Source organism: Strongylocentrotus purpuratus, unplaced genomic scaffold, assembly GCF_000002235.5.
Source record: "Strongylocentrotus purpuratus isolate Spur 01 unplaced genomic scaffold, Spur_5.0 spur5_scaffold_3, whole genome shotgun sequence".
NCBI lineage: Eukaryota > Metazoa > Echinodermata > Echinoidea > Camarodonta > Strongylocentrotidae > Strongylocentrotus > Strongylocentrotus purpuratus.
Window position 1 is genome coordinate 38,532,698 of NW_022145609.1, and position 22,932 is coordinate 38,555,629.

Genomic DNA, 22,932 nt, shown 5'->3' on the forward strand with positions numbered 1-22,932 from the left:
CTGAAAGAGGGATAGGAATGAATGAAATCAATAAGACTCAATTTGTTAATCTATAGCATGTACTACACATTGAATTAAAGAGAAGGTTGAGTAGTGGGAAGAGGTGAAAAATAATTTGTGAGCGTTATCATTGTATTATGCAAGTGTGGAAGAACATCAGAGAAAAAATGTTCCCTGAAAAGCAAGGCTCTTCAAATGCCTTAATATTCTAAATATGGCATGTAACATGATAAAAATCAGGACAGATTTTATGCCACATGTTCGTGTAGCCCCATATGCATCTTTCTATGTACAGTGCTTGTAACTTTGCCAAGACTGGGCCAAATTTCTTATCATTTTGATGATTCATGATGAACACCATGCTACATGATCAACCTTTTCTGACTGATTCCACAACGTTTCTTTTACAATGCAATCGCATGACCAGAATTAACTCAACTTTATCTTTAACATCTCTATACCAGTATGCTTTCAATATTACCATCCTAGCCTTGATCTAAAGATCTGACATTATAGCTCCTGAGACAAAATGCTCTGGGCTTTATTACCTCAAAAGTATAACAATAAGGTTATAGGTTTTAGGTTTTAGGTTTAAGCATTAAGATTAGGTTTGGTGTTCATTAGGTTTAATGTTAAGAATGAAACAAATGTTCAGCACCAAATAGAAGTCTATACATATTACATACCCTCTACAATTTCTATCATAAAAAGTAACTACAGTCAAACCTGTCTATAGCGACCGCCCAAGGGAAACACTAAAAGTGGCCTTTGTAGACAGGTGGTCTTTGAAGACAGGTTCCTTTAGTACATGATTCAATGAGAAACCATTTTCAAGGGAAACAACAAATGTGGCCTTTGTAGGCAGGTGGTCTTTGTAGACAGGTGGTCACTAAAGCAGGTTTGACTGTACTCTTAAATAATTAATCACATCAAAAGAAACAGTAATTGGAATGATGAATGACATTTGAGCAGATGGGACCGCATACAAATGTGAATGTTTTAGGAATTAAAGATAAACTTGAGTACTGGTAATGCGCTTGCATTGTGAAAGAAAAGGTGTGGAATGGATCAGAAAAGTTGATCATATAGCATGTTAGTAATGGTGTGTAATGCAAGGTTCTAGAGTCATCAAAATCATCATAAATTTGGCAGAGTCTTGGTAAAGTAACAATCACTTACACAGATAGATGTATATGGGACAACACACATGGTGTCGGGGCTTGTACTACCCTGATTTCCTTATCTTTCTATGCTCATTACTCAGCCAGTATACATTTTCTTCCAAAATTGTTTGGCACATGACATTTATTTGTAATCTTGAACATTCAGTGTAAGTTTCGTTAGATTCTGTGAGAATTCATTTTCTTTTTTTACCAGAACTCAAGTTTATCTTTAAACTAGAGCGATAAAACATACAGTTAACACCTGAATTATTCATACCCCTTGTAAATTCTGTGTTTTGGTCCGTGTTTCCTAACTCAATAATAAAAACAGGACCGGTTGAATTAGGGCCTTTGTTGAATATTTTTAGATGTAAGCTTTGATATATACCGGTATTACATTCTCAAGAAACATAAATGGGGAAAACTTGATTTTTCACATACTTACAAATTGACAAAGTTGGTAAGGGTATGAATAATTTATTTGTTAACTGTATATCCATGGTACAATCTCAGAACAGCGTATATAAGGCAAATTCAATTTAAGGTTTAAAAAAATAAAATTATGAAAAATCAAAAATGCAGATTGACAAAGAAAATCATGGAAAAGTAAGACTCAATAATACAAAACTCCAGGTACAGTCTTTCAAATTAGTATTAAATAACCAACAAACTACATGTACAAGCAAAAGTACTAATACACTACCAGTACACTACCTGCATGCTGGTGCACAATTTTGTAATCCTGCAGTTTTACTGACGGGAAATTGCTCGTTTTATTGTCATGAAATAATCTTCAACCAAGAATATAGTCCACTACTTCTATGTTTCATAGATATAGCATCCCTCAATCATTCCATTTGTGACAGGCAGAACTATCAGAGTTTAGATGAAATCTCTTGTGTCTACTTGGCACTTTACCAAAAAGTACATGAGATTGTACTCTAGTAGAATTGACTGTTTGAAAGAAAACAGAAGAGGTAAGGAATATATATAAATACAAATAGACAAACAGTCGAAACAGACACACCCTCCAAAAGTCCCTCTAAAAATCCCAGATCATCCTGAACGGCATTTGCATATCTAAATATTGTGTGAATATATGTTAACAATGAAGCATCGTGCATCATGATACATGTACAGCGGGTACCAATGTTAATATATTTTCAGCCCTAATTTTCATTGTCATTTGCATGATAAGCTTTTTCAAAGAGTCATAGATGAGAACAAGTCAAATCACAGAAAGTGAAGTGGAGGGGGAGAGCAGAGAGGGGAAGGGAAGAGGAGGAGAGAAGAGGGGAGGGGAGGAGAGGGGAGTGGAGGAGGGGAGAGGGGGTGGGGAGGAGGGGAGAGGGGAGGGGAGAGGGGAGGGGAGAGGGGGAGGGGAGAGGGGGGAGAGGGGGAGAGGAGAGGGGGAGGGGGAAGGGAGAGGGGGAAGGGAGGGGGAGAAAGGGGAGGATTAGGATTAGCTCATGCTGGAATTAATATTTTCTTAATGTTAAATTAATTTAAGCGAGGCACATGTAAAAATGAACGCAAAACCCCAGGCCCCCCCCCCCCCCCCCCCCATCCTAGAACCAGACTTGATTACTGTCCGTACTCTATATCTTTGACAAGACAAAGCAGAAGGCAAGCAAATGTTGCCAAAGCATTGTATTGTATTGCAGAGCCCCCCCCCCCCCCCCCCCCCCCAGTGACAAATCTATTTGACAAAGATACTGACCATAACAATCAAGAGTTAAAACTAACCTACATGTAAAAAGTTAAGGGTGCTCTGGTATGAAAAAAATACGGAAAAACTTTGATAAGTAAATTCTGATTCAAAGACAACAATGAAAGGCAAGCATCATTACACAGATTTCAAGCAAACACATGCTAGTTTGAAATGTTTGTCTCCGATGGGGCAATGAGATGTTTCCTTCACCTTCCACCACATAAAGCGATTAGACAGAAACATTTAAAGCCAGTCTGCACTAGTTTGGCCAGGGGAATTAGACCTCCTGCAAGGTACCTGAGTGATGGGTTTCTCATCAAATCAGCTCTCAATCAAAAGAGGATCATGGGGGAACAACAGGCACCGATTAAGCAATTGTTTGCTATATAGATAGATATATAGAGGGCGCAAGTACACTTTCACCAGTCTTCTTCTCTGAATAATCTTTTTTTCTTCTTCATTTTAGATTAGTTTTCCTGTAAGGTTTATAGTCCCTCATGTGAGCCTGATAAGATCCCGAGAAGAAAGCTTAGAAATCCCCAATATGTATTTAAACTCACCTCAGAATCCTTAATCATGATTTTGAAGAACCAAACTTTCCTATCAAACTAATGTTTCCTTTTAACGGTGTCTGCAAACTGTCATCCAGACCAAAGCCAGAAGCCTTTCACACAAGAAGAAAATGTGTATCTGTAATTCGTAAACTCTTGCAAAATTGCAATTCATTTATAGTGAAACTGTGAAAGAGGTAATGGCCTACACAGTAACTCATGCATTTAAATATAGCACAAAAGCAGCTGTGCAACACAAAGTTGATCTAAAATGGTTGTGTGCTCATGATAGTAGACTGAGCCTTGAGTTTCGCAAAAGGTAAACATGACTCAATGTTAGGGTTTAAAGGTACTATGTCCCCTTTGCAGGACAAAAAAATGAAAAAGTTAAATTCCAACTGCATTTGAAAGATAATACTAATTTAGAACTTCCCTAAAAAAGGTGGGGCTTGAAAATGTCTTCAAGTGGGAAAATAACGACTATTAGTTGTCAAATCGACTTTAGGGCTATAGAGCCCAAAAGTAATAGTCTTGATTTTCAGACAATTGCACCGAATGGTCATACGTTTTATGCTGCGCAAAGATTCAATCAGTTTAATCTTGGCCATCACAAGAAGTGGGTTATTGATGTAGACAAATGCTCATGTACCCTTTACAACTCTTTTCATGTATGTTTTTACCAAAGAAGAAAAAAAGCCAGTCAGTCACTCAATAGTGTCTGACAGTGAAGTCTAGCAAGTAAACAGGTTTCCTTGTATAATTTGAATATGAGGACACTGCTAATGTCTAAATTTCACAGATAGGACATACATGACATATTCATAATTCCTGCAAAGTTCTACAGAATTTGAGGTTGGCTGCAAAAGGGACATACGTACCTTTAAAGGTGGTTTAAGAGGAAATGTTATGATATGTAATAAAGTAATACATCAGAGGACAGGAAGGGAGAACCGGTTCGAATCTGTTCAATTAGGATCAAAGTTTGTTATTCGAAGATCAACAAGAATTAGCAGGGTACAGACCTACATGTAGGTGTTTTTGCAGTATGTACTGTAAATTTTGAACGCATACAAAATCAACTTGTTCAAATATTGGTAGGAAAACAGATTTGTGGAACAGATGTGCAAATAGTCCTACACATGTAATGAACACAATCACATGTATACCAGGGTTGGGCGGTAAATACCGGTGGCGGTAATTACCGGCGGTAAATACCGGTAAATACCGTCCGGTAAATATGTAAAAAACGAGAAATATGATTTTAATTCTCTATTTATTAATAATTTTACTTGTTTTTAGCCTCATAACTGAAAATATTGTTCTGAAATACTTAGCAGCACAAAACTCATAGTAGGAACACACAAACAGATTTATAAAATCCTCACTGCATACATGTACACACCCAAACAAATGGCATTTTGTTCATATGCTAATTAATAGGTATTCATGAATATGGTAATTAGTAACTGGGAACCAAAACCTTCATACAAGTTACTTTTATTGTAAAGTTTAAGATATTTGAATAAAATCAGTGAAAATTTGAACAAAATCGGGCAAGGAATAAGGAAGTTAAAGCTTTTTGAAATGACTAGTCACTAGAGGGCGATATTCAATTTGATGACATCATTTGTGGACAACTCTCCATGCCTTTTGTACATCAAATTTCATGTTTTTCCTTCTTTCTTGTGATTGAGATAATAGAATGCAAAATGATATTCTACTTCACATGTTATGAAATCCGATCAAGAACACAAATAAATAGGAAAAAAACGAAAGAATTGTGAAATTTGATGTACAAAAGGCATGGAGAGTTGTCCACAAATGATGTCATCAAATCAAATGTCATCAAATTTTCTGTTACTAATTACTATCATACATTCATACTAGAATCTCATTACTAACATTAAGGAAAGGCATCATCTTGTGTTGAATTTTATACAAATCTAATACATAATAATAATAATAATAATCTTTTAAAGTCCACTCCAAATTTTATAATGTTAAACCGAAAATGGAAATTCTTTTTGCCTAATTGATCGTGAGCTCGGCAGCCACTGAGCAGCGCCAGATCGATGTTGCTCTATCCCTTATTTTGTTGAACGCCAAACAAGGTAGCAGCAACTCCCGTCTTTTCATGTCTTTTGGTATGACGCGGCCGGGTTCGACCCACGACCTCCCGGTTGTGAGGCAGACGCTCTACTTACTGAGCCAACACACCGGTCAAAATCAATTATTATAAATTGATATCTTTCAGGAATTCTTAACTTTTATTCTATTATAATTTTTTTTTTTTTTACTTCTCTTAACTCTTCAATAATTTATCTATCCATGTTTTCAATGCTATAATTTTATTTGTAATAATTTTCTCTTTAAAATGCATTGACTATTGATATCAACATGAATCCTTTCAGTGTGACTTTAAAGGTAAAGACCAGTTATGGTCATGCGATTGCATTGTGAAAGGAACGTTGTGGAATCGATCAGAAAAGGTTGATCATCTAGCATCTAGCATCTGCAAGGTTCTGGAATCATCAAAATGATAAGAAATTTGGCCCATTCTTCGTAAAGTTACAAGCACTATACACAGAAATATGTATATGGGACTACCCTATATCTCTCACAGACCATGAGAGAAACAAATTTACCATATATATGAATTAGTAGGCGGTTTCCCGGCAAATTTTTTATCATCATGCATTAGTCAAAACATATTCTTTCACATGATTGGTAATGAGAGCTTCCATTTCATTTTTTGAAATTGGGGCGTTTCCAATACTGGTCTTTACCTTTAAGCCATGCACATGCCCTTGGGGGCTCTTGGGGGCTCTTGCAGTGCACACTGAAATGATAAAAAATCAATTGTGATTTACTCAACTCAATCAAAAGATTAAAAAAAACCTATATTTGATTTATTTACTTGTGTGTTTAATTGCAACTCTCTGTGAAAATCACTTGCAGAGCTGCCAACCCCATCTGAACAAAAATCCTATTTTTGATCGTTAAGTACTTTCTTGTTGTTAGACTGTGTTCGTTGATATCTTGAAGAATTATGCACAAGTACATTTTACCAGGAAGCTGTAATGAATGGAGATCCCGTCCAAGAGGCCCCTTTGAAGCCATCCGTGGCACCGCGTGTCTTTTGTTTCCCCTATCGTAATCCCCTTAATCCCCCTCCGAAACCGTACAGCTCCCTAGTAGCACTAGGTCCTCCCTTTACACACACATCCCAGCCCAGCGAGCACGGCGGCTTTTGCTTTGTGGGCCCGTATTTGGGGTGAATAGTGGTGATAACTTGACAACTTCTAGCCCTCAATCAATAAATGCGCAAACATATAACACAATTTCATTTAGTTCTTTAGGAAGATAAACCTTTAGACTACTTTCCTAGCTATGTACAAATTTCGGAAATTTTCGGAAAATATCAATAATTAAATGAGAAAATCATGATGATGAAAACCTTTCATTCGCTCTAACTCACGATTTCCTTGGTCGATTTCGCTGGTTGAAATGGCCATGCATTCAGTAGAGCCATCGGAGAACAGAAAAAGCATTTGATGACTAATATAAAGTTGCAATGGTCTTATGCTGTTAATTCTGTATTTTATATGTTATAGCTAAATACATCTTCACTGAACATGACTTAATTTTTCGGTGCCACGCATGGCTTCAAAGCTCGATGCTTGCATATATTTGCAAAAGAGTGAATAGAGAACTTAGGGAAGCAGATGGCGTTACGTAACATTTCGTACTATTTGGAATTCCAGAGAGGGACTGTGCATTGATATGGACAGCTGTTGATGGAAATGATGGTTGGAGAGGGTTACATTCCGTTTTGTTAAGCCAGGTTAATCTTAATTATTTTTCCCTCGGAAAATTCTTTCGAGACGGTATCTCCATTCATTACAGCTTCCTGATTTTACAAACATTTTGTTGAATATATGCAAGTAAGAGTTTGTCATGAATGATTGTTCAATGAACCAATGAGCTGCATGTTAATGTATTTTTATGGACCATTATAGTTGAATATAATATGCATGATTTTGTCATGACTGGTGTGTTCGATGAACCAACAAACATTTCCAAAATGCTGATGTGAGATGCTTGTTGTAGGATACTCTACAGGAAAGAATGGGCAATTAAAAACAAAAATTGTTGGAAAATCATATTTTACTGAGGAAAAATTGTATGAAATACAATAAAATCGTACTGGTTGGCAGCTCTGCACTAGTTTATCCCTTTTGCTGGCTCCCTCCTTTTGTGGTAAAACAAACACCAAGCCATCAATCAGAATGTTTAAAGCAATTATCACTGCTCTAGCTAATAGCTAACAACCTACGTGTCATACAGTGACTGAGAGTAATATGCCACATGTACATTCGGTACCCTGACAGAAGCCTCCAGTGACAACTGCTCGGGGCTTTATTTCATCCAAGATACAGGGTTAGGTTGCAAATGGGGTGCAGGTTAGGTCTAGAGTTAGGATTAAAGGGATAGTTGAGTTCTGTTGCAGAGGGTGCTACACAAAGTAATTTTTTGTGAGATAATGAAAATCTGAGGGTCAAATTTGAAAATCATCTTTGTTTGATCAAAATCGGTTCAGAGACGGCTGAAATATCCATATAACGATTCTAATATTTGTGTACCGGTACTCAACAAAAATATTTGATAATTTGAAAAAAACGTTGAAAAAACGAAATAACGCTTTTTACGTTGTATTTCAGCCAATGCCGATGTTGGCTTTTTTGTTATGGTTCTTTTATGCCCAACCAGCGGCCCATGTATTGTTATTATTAATTAATCAATTAATTAACGGTCACCATATTTTTTTGAAATTAGAGCCGAGTTGGTATGATCGTATTGGCTAAATTTCACACATTTTGGGGTCTAAAATTACCTTCATAGCAATTTTAGGTCCTCACAGGGCACTAAAAATGTCATTAATAAGAATAAGAGCAATAACCATGCACTTTGAAGGCATTTGCGGTCTGAAAACAGAACTCAACTATCCCCTTAATGGTCAGGTAGGCGAGTGTTTCATCCAGGGTTTCTTTTAATAGAAATAAAATCAGGGTCTTCTAACTCTTCTTTTGATTGGATACAGTCAAACCTGCTTTACTGACCACCTGTCTACAAAGGCCACGTTTGTTTTTTCCCTTGAAAAGGGTTTCTCATTGAATCATGTACTAAATGAACCTGTCTACAAAGACCACCTGTCTACAAGGCCACTTTTTGTGTTTCCCTTGGGCGGTCAGTCACTATAGACAGGTTTGACTGTAAAAATATTGTATCCTCTTACTTGTAACTTTTGATTCGCTTGTCGCAAAAGGAACCTTGAGTTTCCTCAATTTTATTCATTCTTAGACGCGTAGCGGCGTAAGTGACACAGGTTTTCATCCAAATTTGATGTTAGTATCATTCATGCTAATGATGCTACAAATTCCCTTACATTTTTTTCAAACAGTTTGATAGAAATCAAAGATTTAAGCCTCATAATCTCTTTTGTAATTTAGGGGGCCAGGCCTCTCGCCAAGAAATTAAAACCCGTGGCGCGACCCGAGGGACCCCCCCCCCCCCCCCCCCCCAAAAAAAAAAAAAAAAAAAAAAAAAAAGTAATTTTTTTTTTTTTTTTTTTTAATATTTTTTTTACAAGTATTACAAGTAATTTGATGAATCTTTATCATGGTATTATATTCCAGGTCATTGTCATATTTAACCTTGCACTAAATAATCTAAATTATCAATGTTATTCTATCTGTCTAGACTATGTTGGAATTTGTTATCCAATGCTACGAAGAAAACAAAATGAGAATGATCCTAGACTAGTTGTTTGGATTTTTTAAGGCTGTAATTATTTTCCTTATATTAAAAACAATATTGCATTTTCTTATTGCTTATTGCTATTTCTTAAGCTATGTGCACACAATACCATACCTGCCAACCCTTACAAATAAATCAGAATATTCTGTTTTGGGGGATTTCTAGGACCTGAAAATCCGGAATATTCTGATTTTGAAAAATTTCGATTTTTTTTTTTTTTTTTTTTTTTTTTTTTTTTTTTTTTTTTTTTTTTTTTTTTTTTTTTATAAGAACGTGTGGCGCTAGGTCGGGCCAATCAGGAATTATCTGTGTGCGCGAGGGTCTTGTAGGGGGCATCGAAGGAAGTGTCCAACAGTGCTGCGGACTTGCATACTATGATACTGTCTTTGGCCTTAGTGATCTGACAAATAAATGTATAGTTTTCAGCGATATTATCAAAACCATGAATTTCTCTGTTATCATCATGGTTTTGTGAAACTTCCTGACAACTCTGTAGGTCACGGACAAAGATAACACAAAATAGGTGACCCACTGACATTAATGACAACACAAATTATGGCTGACCCGCTATGACAACACAATTTATAATCTTTTTAGATCCACTTTATTGACAGTTTTTAAAATTGTGGGGCTCAAAATAAATCAGACAATAACTGACCAAGATAGTTGGGTGCTGATAGTCTACTAGAATCTAGGTTGTCTAGTTGTATCTGTTGATGGTCTGGATCTGGATGACTGGATCTAGATCTATTGTCTATTATTCAAACAAATTAGAAATTAGTCCAGACTCTACTCTAGACTGTAATGACTACAGAATTTAGTTAAACAATATCGTGTTTTAGTCAAACTTCAAAATACATGCAGGTAGGACCGTAGGAGCCAATTAAACAATCGTCAATACCAACCTTTTTCTCTTTCACTTTTTGTCTTCAATTTCAATTTTTTTTTATCTCCAGAGGCAGAGTCATGCTCATCAGCAGATTCTGTGTTGGCTTGGAAGTTGGATTGGATCCAATCTTGATCACAACAGGCAAATGGTAAAATAGTATCTCAGAATTTCCCCTAGGAGTATTCAACGAATTTTTACAAGAAGATGATGTTTAACTAGATTATGGAGTCAATTCAACAACAATGCAAACTAGCTGCTCGGCTGGCTGGCTGGTCTGGTGATGTGTACAGGAATTCGCAACGTAAGTCGGCCAGCGTAGCGGCATAGCATTAAACGGTACGGTAGTAGCACAGTACCTCTACGGAACTGTGAGCACTTTTAGGCCCTCTATCGGTGATTGCATGATAATAAAAATGGCAGCCTCCATGCGAGTCATGTTTCAGCACAATGTCAACAAGTTTTTGCTTACTCCCGCATCATGGAGACCAGTTGCAAGGACACTGAATGTATCTTATGCCCACAGTAGCAAGGCAGATGAAGATTCGTCTATTGACAAAAATCCCCTCTACGAGAAATACGCAGACAAGTTAAAGAAATTGCAGAGGTAAGTAAATTATAAAAAAACATTTTGGAAATTGTAGCCCCAGTGGGCAGTATCAGTAAACTAAAAGAATAAAATGTGTTTTCAGTTTTTCACCTTTTGTTTGAATTGTTTTCTTTGACTGTCTATATTTATAAGCAATTAATGAGTTTATTTCAAAGATTTAATTCATCATTGTCATTCGATTACAGACTTTTGTTAATGATAATTAATGAATAGACTCTAGGCCTAGTCTAGACCGAATTTTTCTGTCTCTTTCGTTCGTTAGCCTCTGATTTGGGTAGGTCGGCTCTCTCTTTAGAGACAGAACAGCCCCATACGCTGTAGTGGCCGCGCGTTTGTACTAAGAAACGTTACACAAAACTTGGCCAAACTTAATCCCTAATTTTTATATTTTACCGGATGCGTATCCGACTTGCCGTGACTTGCCGAAGGCAAAATGATTATAACGGAAAAACTGTGCACGAGCTACGAGTTCGTAATGACATGCACAGTTTTTCCGTTATAATCATTTTGCCTTCGGCGTAGACTAGAAAGAATGAGACTCGGCTGCAAGATTTTCTTCATGGATGTCGATCTTGACCCATAATTTCCTAAAAATGGACCATTAAACGGATTATTCCAGTCAAGTTGGTAAGTGGAACCGAAGTAGTTAAGTATTTAGCTAATTTAGGACTTTAAATGCATCGGATACGCATCCGGTAAAATATAAAAATTAGGGATTAAGTTTGGCCAAGTTTTGTGTAACGTTTCTTAGTACAAACGCGCGGCCACTACAGCGTATGGGGCTGTTCTGTCTCTAAAGAGAGAGCCGACCTACCCAAATCAGAGGCTAACGAACGAAAGAGACAGAAAAATTCGGTCTAGGCCTAGTCTAGATCTAGATCCTATTATTATTAATTATTTTTGATAATATTATTGTTGTTATTTATTTATAAATTTATATAAATTAGGTCGTTGGCATGGTATTTACTTATGATGTTATGCATTTTTACGTATTTTGCTTTAAAATTAATCCAACGATGAACCATGAACTACACACATCACATGCACTTCATGGCACTTGATCCCCTGCTTGCAACTACCGATACTCGCCTCACCCCACCCCTCCCCCCCCCCCCTCACCCCATCTCAATAAGGCTTCCTCAGCTCAGCTCACCTGTGTGAGCTGCTACACTCATCAAGTATCAAGTAACGATGTGCAGTGCCTATTCATTAATCAGTTGGGATGTCTTGATGCTTGAATTTAGGTCTTAGCAGGGTTTTAACCTGGACTAAAGTTAGTTAGCTCTTGAAAATACATTGATTTAATTTGATGTAAATAAATTTGTGAATTGGACCCTTCTTGTTCTGCAGTTCTAACCCTGAGGAATACCAAAGACGTCTTCATTTGATGAGAGAATCTGTAAAGAAAAAGGAAGATGTCACTCAAGAGCAAACTCCCACAGTGAGTATTTCATGGGTAGATCACACATCTTCTATCCCAGTCTCCTCCTTCTCCTCCTCCTCCTCCTCCCCCTTCCCCTCCTCCTCCTCCTCCCCCTCCCCCTCCTCCTCCTCCTCCCCCTCCTCCTCCCCCTCCTCCTCCTCCTCCTCCTCCTCCTCATCCTCCTTCTTTTCTATTTAGTCTACAACCAATATACAAAGTTTACCCTTTCTATGTTAAACATTCACATTTTATTGTTAAATTGATGTACTTTTTGTTTGGATGATAAACTTCAAACTTCAGAGTCTTCAGACCCTGCTTTGTGAATTAAACTAGATTAAAAAATGTTTCCGGCATGCACACCTAGCTACCCTCTGTGAAGTTTTCAAAACCGTGCTGTTATTTTTTTTTCTTCATGTCTTTCACTTTCAATTCCATGCTGTTTTTTGTTGTTGTATTTTCACAGCTATCAGATCAGCCAAGGCCAAAGTTAATGTCTGGAACCAGTGGAGAAGAGAAGGTAAAAACAAAAATTTAAGAAGATTGTTAGTGATTTGAATAGTAAAAAAAGTAGTTTGCTATAAAATCTTGAAGTATACTATTGTCAACTAGTAATCTCTAGAAAGTCAAGATCATCATGTCATCATATCAGGCGAGTGAAGATGTGCACACAGTGTGTGTGGGCAAGCACTGAATCCAATGACTGGGGTAATAGTATATTTGTAAAGGGCTTAGAGACATTGTATTAAGCGCTATATAAAAGCTAAGTATTATAAATATTATATATCTTAGGCTAATTTTAAATTGTAGATCTATGGATTTTGAAAATAAAAAGTGAAAAGAGAAGTTTAATACATGACTCACTTTCTTCAATGTATTGCTTCCCTCTCACTGTAACCCCCCCCCCTCTCTCTCTCTCTCTCTCTCTCTCACCCCCTCCCCCTGGCCCTTATCTATTGTATTCCATGTCCCTCTTCTCTTGTACTCATCTTCCCTTCTTTCTTTCTATCCATCCTTCGTTTTATCCATTCTTCGTTTTATCCATTCTTCTCTCTATCCATCACACTATATTCAGGGATTGGACTCTGTGGTCAAGGTAGATCTACTAAGAAAACATTCTGCAGAAGAAATAACAGAGGTGAGAAGAACACACTTTTTGTTGGTCAAATGTTACAGGATGAAAATGAAAGGGTAATGATGGAATGTCAAAATAGAATTTCTTAAAATACACATGCACAACAGGGCAACCTGGGTTGTTTGCTTGCATTGGACTATAATTACGTACCATTGTTGATAACATTTATATTGAAAGTAATCTACTTTTCTACAATGATACATTTCTTAACCTTAAATACACTCTACATGCTCCAAGCAAAATCTAGTTTTGAAATGCTCAGTTCTTATTATTACCAACTCTGTTAATCCTTAACATAAATATTAAAAATGTGATTGAAAAAAAATATTTGAATTGGCTTATTCAGTGTGAAATCATGTAATAATCATCTGTATTTTATGTTGAAAACCTTTCTTTTTCAGATATGGAAAGGCTTCCACCGTGAAAAGGATTTCATTTGCGCAGTCATACCTGTTAGTATACATGATTCATTTCTAACTTGATTTACTTTAAATTAGATAAACAGTTCCTGAGATGTGTAAGTCATTGGCTCAGAATGTAGATTGCCCTTTAATTTTCTATGACAAATGATGCATTTTCCTAGTGCAGGTGTATTATTGTTGTGTATTTTAACCTTTAGCTGACTGCAAGTTTGTATTGCAAACATGATGTGACTTTTAAAAATATCTTTTTCTTTCTCTTCATCCCTTTTGTATTACAGAAAGAAACCTATGCTAAAATACAGCAGAAGGCAAAAGAGTTTCCTATGGTAAGACAGAGGGACAAGCTGGACAGAGAGAGAGAGAGAGAGAGAGAGAGAGAGAGAGAGAGAGAGAGAGAGAGAGAAAGAGAGCGAGCAAGAGAGAGAGAGAGAGAGAGAGAGAGATAAAAGAGAGAAATAGATAGATAGAAATGGTGAAAGAGAGAGAAATGAGGGAGCACGTTCAACAAATCCATCTACCCACTGAATATGAAAAGAACTACCGGTAGCTGTGTTACCCCCACATTCTGTAAAATATCAATTGAGAACAAATGTGCGGCTCGTGGTTGACATGTTTAATAGTGCAATACAATAATACAACGATATAGAGTGAGTGAGAGAGAGAAAGAGAGAGAGAGAGAGAGAGGGGGGGGGGGGGAGGGAGTAGTAATTCTCTACATGTATTTCATTTTTGTGGTATGTGTGGTATGAATTGAAATAATGGCTAGGTTGGTGTCTGAACAATTGGCTCATTTGATCATCCTTATTGTGTTGTTTTTCATCAGATAACCCCAAAACATACACAAAAAATTAAGTTTTATTTATCATAGTCCCAGATATTTACAATCTTAATGATTAAATGGTATTACTTTTCTTGATTTTGTGAACCAGTTCCTGTATCCACTACCTAGGGATGAAGGGTATGAGTTCTTCTTTGCCCAATTCTTCATTGACAGCTGTTACTTCACCTCGGTCATTAATTATCAGGTAAGTTCTTATTATTATTATTACTAATATTATTAAATATTTGGCGTCACTTGTGTCTGGAGATCTCGGCCATGGATTGACAAAATAAATAACTTAAACTCGGCAATTAAAAAGAGTAATTCTACACAAATATAGATATGGAACTCAAATTTTTGTTTTAATAATCACCTAATTAAGTGCCCTTTGGAACATGTTCATTACAAGAATATTACTAAGAGAGTGATACAGGTAGGTCTTATTCAAGCTAACATTAATTCAGAACAACTTTTTGATTTATTTCAGGCATACCAAGAAAATGCTCCAGCTCTTCTGACTCTCACTCACTACACCGAGCTACAAGAAGAAAAAGGTACTGTTCCTTTCATCAATTTAGAAATTCAGCAATGTAGAATTGGCTATATTCATTTTGTGATGGGGTGCAAGTGGACTTTTAAAAAGTTTTGTAATGAAAGAATAATCTGATTTTAAATATAATTACGTGTATTTATTTTACTGAATGTTTTTATTTTATCCTCAGGAATTGTACTGATGAGGGGAGAGTTGGACACAAAATATTTGGTAAGTTTGTTGTCAAAAAAGAGTGACATTTTTGTACTGCACGCCCCCACTGGCAGCTAAGCTGGTCCTAGAACCATTTTATGTTGATGTAGTGTTCTGTTTACCGGTAGCTGCTTGTACATCACTCTGCATATCTCAAGCACCACTTAATACAGAGGTGAACTTTGACCTTGGTACCCCCGAAGATCACCTCAGAAAAATAAAGTTATTCGATTTTGGGGTACAGCATTTAAAGTAGGAAAAAGATTTATATGCAAACAGGAATATTTTACGTTTAATTCTGTTTCCTCCATGACAACCCCAAAATAAGACGGCAAAAAGGATGAAAAAAGACAGAAAATAAAAAAACACACTATGTATCAAACTCTTTCATTTGTATATATCGAGGGGTCAGTGGCACAAAGACGTAACTCCATTTTGGCCATTTTGAGAAAAAGTGGTTTATGTGTTACCGAGCACTTGGGCCTTAATAAGGAGTTAATTCATGTTTCACTAGCCATTGATTTCAATGGGGTGTTTCGGTGGAGTTAAGTCTTTGTGTTTCCTGGAAAGCCCACATTTTTCTGAACATTTTGATATCATTTTGGCAAAATATTGAGTTTCGTCTTTGTGTCAATGAACCCGCGATATCTTCCATTGTCATCCTACATGTCACTTTTCTATTTTTGTTTGTGTTGTTTTTAGACCGTTCAGCAAGCCCAGTTCTTTGCCAATGAAGTCCAGCTCTACTATGCTTCAGATGATGCAGACAGATTGCGGTTGCTAAGGGCTTTCAACAAGAGACCAGCCGATTTTAAGCATGCGGACCTGATAGATCAGCTATCAAACACAACCGTCAACTTGAGCTAACTAACTTTAATCGAGACAATTGAGAGATTTTTGGATGAAAAGTATTCCAAAGACAAAAAGGCAACTTGTAATGGTGATAACAATCTTCAAGTATTTCAACGATGACATATTTTCAGTTTGATGCAGATGGAATGTGTTTTCTAAGGAACTATATTGTACAGAAAGAGAAATTAACTGATTTCAAATATATGATCCTGATAGATCAGCTCTCCAAAACGTGAGTCGACCTGAGTTTGCCAGACTCGTTGAACAACAAAGAGATGTTCTGTTGCACCGACAAGGTTTTAAGACAGAAGGAGATGACCTTCATTGTGAGATGTGATGTATAATGGATGTCCAAAACAAAAGATTTCAACAAGAGACCAGGGACCCGTTTCACAAAGCCTTTTTTCAATGACAAATGACAGATAACCACTCAGAAGCAAGGATTTCAGTAGCTTACACCATAGACCTACCACCAACAAGAGGGCATAGTCTCAAGCTTGCAAAGCCGAGGTGTAGGACAAATGTAAGGAAGAACACATTTAGTCACAGAGGGATTGACGACTGGAACTCTCTGCCTGAAGTAGTAGTTCAGGCTCCCACCTTAGACGCCTTCAAAACCAGGCTTGATCATTGCTGGAAGGAACAGTGTCATATCTCTCAATACTCGAACTGATTTCTTTAATTTCTTAATTTTCTTTGCTCCTGGGACAAGATGCAACCTCTTGCCCCTCTGCCTCCCTTGTATATACCGGTAATGAGAATTATCATTAAAGGGAACCAAAAACTTCATACTAAGTTACTTTTATTGTAAAGTTTAAGATATTTGAATAAAATCAGTGAAAATTTGAACAAAATCGGGCAAGGAATAAGGAAGTTAGAGCATTTTGAAATGACTAGTCACTAGAGGGTGGTATTCAATTTGATGACATCATCTGTGGACAACTCTCCATGCCTTTTGTACATCAAATTTCATGTTTTTCCTTCTTTCTTGTGATTGAGATAATGTACTCCCCTGAAAGCAAGATATAGAATGCAAAATGATATTCTACTTCTCATGTTATGAAGTCGGATCAAGAACACAAATAAATACGAAGAAAACAAAAAAATTGTGAAATTGGAGAGTTGTTCACAGATAATGTCATCAAATTGAATACTGCCCTCTAGTGACTAGTCATTTCAAAATGCTCTAACTTTCTTATTCCTTGCCCGATTTTGTTCAAATTTTCACTGATTTTATTCAAATCTTTTAAACTTTACAATAAAAGTAATTTAGTATGAAGGTTTTGGTTTCCTTTAAAGAGAATGAGTACAAGAAGATAGACCTGGAAGCTTGACTGCTGTCTCAGCATTCTTCCAGTATTTGCGGTAAAGTAAAGGTAAAGTAAAGACTGTCATTTGTCACTCGGATGACAAGTTTTGTGAAACGGGACCCAGACAAGTAGAAGCATGTGAATATGATGGGTTAGCTTTCCAAAACAGTGGTCAATCTGGGTTATCCAGACTTGTCTGACAATGATGGGATGCTGCATTGAAACGGCCTCAGGACAGAAAAAGGAAGGTATGTTGAGAGGATGGCAGATGTTCGACTTGAACAGTAAGTTTTACTGAGCTAGTCGACACTGGATGATCAGTGTTTATGATGCTGGTTTTGTTCAAGCACTCATGTCTTACACTCCGTGATGCTCCTAGTGATCCATCGTCATTACCCAATTCATAGCCGAGCAGCCAGATAAGTTGCGCTCTTGTTTATCTGGTGCCCATGTACAGTTGGATGCAGAGTGGCAAACATGGATTGATTAATGTCTTGCCAAAGGATATTGGTGCTGGACGGGGATTCATCAACTCAATCCTATGATTAAAGGTCAAGAGTACCACTCTACCATGACGCCTTCTCAAGATGTGCTTTGAACAAGACTGTCCCTCAGATAGGATGTTAAATGGAGGCCCCATGAACCGGAGTGCAGCCAACTATGCATGTGAAGCAGGGTTTTTTCATTCCCTTTCTCTCTCCATTTCCCTCTGCCTCACTCTGTCCCCCTCCCCTTACTCTCTGTCCCCTCCCCCTCATTCCCTGTCCCCCTCCCCCTCACTCTCTTTCCCCCCTCCCCCTCACTCTCTTTCCCCCTCCCCCTCTTTCCCCCTCCCCCTCACTCTCTTTCCCCCTCCCCCTCGCTCTTTCCCCCTCCCCTCGCTCTTTCCCCCCTCCCCCTCACTCTCTTTCCCCCCCCCCTCCCTCTCTCTCTTTCCCCCTCCCCCTCGCTCTTTCCCCCTCCCCTCGCTCTTTCCCCCCTCCCCCTCACTCTCTTTCCCCCCTCCCCCTCACTCTCTTTCCCCCTCCCCCTCTCTCTCCCCCCCCCCCCCTCGCTCTCCCCCTCCCCCTCGCTCTCTTTCCCCCTCCCCCTCACTCTCTTTCCCCCTCTCTCTGGCTCTTTACCTCATAAACAAGTCCTATCATTCATTGTTACTGAATTTCACAGAGTGATATTTTTAGCACATCATGTAAAGAATTTATTCATATCATGTTACAATGTTGTGCTCTTCAATAAAATACTTAAAATGAAATGCTTCACACACATCTAATGTAAAGTGTACTTTATCATGCCAATGTACCTCCACATCAATTAAAGCCCCACTGCACTACCCAAAGCTACTTGCGCCCTCCATGTAGCAAACAATGCCTATATAATCGGTGACCAATGGTCCCCCATGATGGTCCCCCCTTTTTCTTATGTTACTTGAGAGCTTATTTGATGAGATAATGAAGATCATAGTTACACAATCGAACTAAGACCTTAGGTACACCATCTTGTACAGAACACATGTGGGAGGTATGTCTTCATCAGCTCGAGATTGCCAAATAGCCCGGTATTTCTGATTTGGGAAATAAGCCCAAAGTTACAAATCGCGTCTTCATCAGCTCGAGACTCGACCTCGAAGCTTGAGATATTTTGCTCAGAGTTCGCGCAGTGCGAGTCTTCGGGCTGGTAAAGATGCATCAGAAAAATAGCGGGTTATTTGGCAATCTCGAGCTGGTGAAGACAGGCCTAGGAATATAAAACATAACAAATCAAAAGTTGATTGATGAAACCGCACACATGTGTAGCATTGGTAAACATGAATTCATATAAAGCCAAGGTTTATAATCTATAGATGTCATCATTAAGACAAACGTACATTGAAAGTAAATTGACTCTTTCTTTCCTGTTTCTTGGCATGCATTTGGTATATAAGTCACTGAAAGTATAAATTCATAATACATGCCCCATCATGTGGAAAGAGATTGTCAAATAACATAATTGTGCAAATAAGTTAAGTTGCAAATTTACTCTTAAGTAAGACTAACAACTACCAAGGCACACAAAACAAAATATACACCAGCCATCCACAGCATGAGTATGTCATTCATATCTTATTTAATATCATTTTCTCTAAAAATTAATAAAACTAAAGCATCTTGACTAAGTCAGGAAATTGATACATGATAAACAATCAATAAACAAACCAGAAATTATCAAATGTGTAATTGCTGCAGAAGAAAATTATATATTCATGATGACAAATTAAGGTTGATGCATTATAATATGCACTGTAAAAAGACACAAATATTCATGTACAGATACATGCATCATGCACGAGTTGATTAAGAAATGTAGATCTTTTTTTTTTAAAGTACAGTGTCTTTCATAACTGAATGTACATGCAAGGTACCAGTAATGAATTGAATTTGCATGTTAGCATACATAGCATCAGCCACAACGTAATAAATACAATAATGCATGCAAGAAGACGACCTTTAAAATGCTTACGACTTGTGCATACCCTGTATGGTGACTGGTTAAAAATACAGTAAAACCTGTATATAAAGACCGCTCAAGGGAGACAAGAAAAGAGGGCTTTATAGGCAGGTGGTCTTCACATATAAGGTTCCTTTAGTACACGTTTCAGCAGAAATCCTTATTAAAGGGGGACAACAAATGTGGTCTTTATAGACAGGTGGTCACTATTAAAAGTAGGTTGAATAGCAGGACAGAATGGTGAAAAGTGTTAACTTGCTTTGTACACTCGATTCACACACAGTTCAAGACTCGAGTATGGTTGAATTAAATTCATAAATACATGTATATCATATATACAAATGCATCAATGCCAATAACACCACTATTTGATCCTCCTACATCCATATGATATGGAATCAATCAGTTTGTTACTTCAGTAGACTACATCTATAAATGTATACATTTCATGCAAAACATCTTGTATAATGCAATAACTGAAATACAGCGTCTGTTTAGAACCAGAAGAGCATAGTATATGAACTAACAGCAGAGTTGCCAACCTTGTACGATCAAAAAAGGAACCATGATGGCAAAAAAACAACTTATAACCATGCGCGTCACACTTCCAATGTAAAAATGTCCATTCCTCGTGCTGTTTTTTCCATACAAGCAAGAATTTTTTTCCTTCTGTTATTTTGGTATTATCGGCATTTCATTCTTTTTGAGAATATTTTTCTCTTCAAGTTTGTTTTAACCTTAGTTTTCTATTGAATTTGTGATCAAATCAACATTCTAGGGCAGTTGTTTGATGTGCGGTGTGTAAAAAAAAAAAAAAATAATAATAATAATTTTAAAACGTATTTTATGAAGAAAAAACGTACTACGGTAATTTGGTGGAAAAAACAGGAGTAATTCCGGCAAAAACGGAATGGTTGGCAGCTCTGTAACACCCTTCTGGCTCCAAACAGACAACATGTCTATGGCATATAAATTCATGCATGAAGCAATATGTTAAAGGAGCAGATAAAAATGCACCACTGCACAATATGCTACACCTGGGACTAGGTGATATGTTAGGACAAGAGGTAGAAAGATAGAGACACACACTTGACAACTAGATGTGAATTTTCCCATAGTTCAACTTGTACTGTTGAAACATAACACTCATAAATATCAAATTCATAATTAAGAAAGATTAACAATTATAGGTTGACAATTTTATTTATAATAAGTTCTTGTGTAAGCTCGAAAGAACATCAAAATGAGGTGGTGAGTACCAACTTAAGACAACTTAATAACCTTGATAACCTATTACTGATCTTTCCCATTTCAGTTTGAATAATAGCCCTTACATACACATGTATGGTAAAGGGAAATATATATATTTTATATAACTCTAGTATTTACAACTTTTAACTTACATTGACAGATGAGGGATTACTAACAACATAGATACAAAATGCAAACAAGCTAAATTCAGATTTACTTTTGTAGAAAAGGACATTAAAGGAAGAGTCTGGCAATTAAATAAAGGAAGATTACTCATTAAATTCAGGCAATATAGATTACAAATATTAATTAATATTGTGGATGGCTAAAAAAAATCAGTAAATGTTGAATACCATAACCAGAGTACTTCAATTCCATTTCAATCTTCAATCATTTCCAATCCTAGCTTCAATGTGATTACAAAAAATAAAATTTCAAGCTTTCTTTCATTAAATCCTTACTTGTTAGATTTAAAACAAATCATAAAGCTTGACAAAACAAAAACAAAACAAATTATTTGCAACTCTCAAACAGATTTATATTTTTGGCATTTTGTTTACATGTATTGCTTATTAGCCTCAATTTACATACGACATATTAATTTAATAATTATAATGTTTGAAGTATAAAAATAAACAGAATTGATTTAATATAGTCATGTAGAAATTTAAAAACTTATTTGGATTACAGTACTTCAAAAATGAATTCTCCACACATTTTCCATTTCAGTAAAAGAGGCATACGATTTAAAAACATCTCAAATGCCTATGGACTTTGGTTACTTCTTATTTGATATATCATTATAATATAGATTACTTTCTTAAATCTCCAAACATTTTAAATTTATCTTTCGATATATATTTCAGATTAATCAAAATAACTCCGCCCTATATTACAGTGTGCTTCATTCAATAGAAGCGTTTGATAATACATAACATGGAGTAAACCTGAAATCAATGGATGACTACCTTCAGCAAAAAACTATCTCTGTTGCAAAGGAAAAATAAAATCTACATATCTTTATAGTGTGACTGCAAAGAAAGGGGGGAAAAAAATCAATTCTAGATTATTGACATATCGACTTGTCTTCTTTCATTGCCAGAAATTTGAATATTTCTTTGAATCAATTATAAACATCGGGCTCTTTCATGTCACCTTTCAATTATAGCCGCATTAAATGAAGCAAAGATTTGTCACCAAAACAAATTCTATACATAGTTATTTCAGTCCCTTTGATATATCAAAGAAAATTACATTTCCAGTCATTATTTCAACTTGAAATATGAACTCCACATTACCTTTAAAGCCCGTCTGCACTAGTTTGGCCAAGAGGGATTGGACCTCCCACCATGGTCACTGACAGGTGGTTATCTCATCAAATCAGCCCTCAATTAACATAAGAAAAAGGGAATCATGGGGGACCAACAGGCACCGATTAGGCATTGTTTGCTATATAGAGGGCGCAAGTAGCTATAAGTAGTGCAGTGGGGCTTTAAAAGCAAGAATAAAGTAGACAAATATTGCCTGGTGAGGACCAGAAGGGTCTTAACTCAGCAAAATCAAGCAAGTTAATAGCCTTCTGGCTCTCACCAAACAAAACAAAACGATACGATAGTTCAATATGCAATAATATAAATAAGACCTTTGAACACACAGGACAGAAATCTGTAGTGTCAAATTTGTCATTATTTCAATTGAATCCCAGACAACTCGACCCAAAGACAGCTCAACCCTGGACAACTCGACACAATACCC

General features: G+C 36.8%; 1 protein-coding gene across 1 annotated transcript; it reads left to right on the forward strand.

Annotated features, from left to right (window-relative positions):
* The first annotated feature begins 10,470 nt into the window (after positions 1 to 10,470).
* On the forward strand, positions 10,471 to 16,905 carry LOC115928450 (ATP synthase mitochondrial F1 complex assembly factor 1-like). Its single transcript, XM_030995621.1, has 10 exons — positions 10,471 to 10,735; positions 12,089 to 12,179; positions 12,625 to 12,678; positions 13,234 to 13,296; positions 13,695 to 13,745; positions 13,994 to 14,041; positions 14,645 to 14,740; positions 15,023 to 15,089; positions 15,258 to 15,298; positions 15,983 to 16,905. The coding sequence occupies exons 1-10, from the start codon at positions 10,533 to 10,535 to the stop codon at positions 16,145 to 16,147; spliced, it is 879 nt and encodes a 292-aa protein (XP_030851481.1). The 5' UTR covers positions 10,471 to 10,532; the 3' UTR covers positions 16,148 to 16,905.
* Positions 16,906 to 22,932: the final 6,027 nt, after the last annotated feature.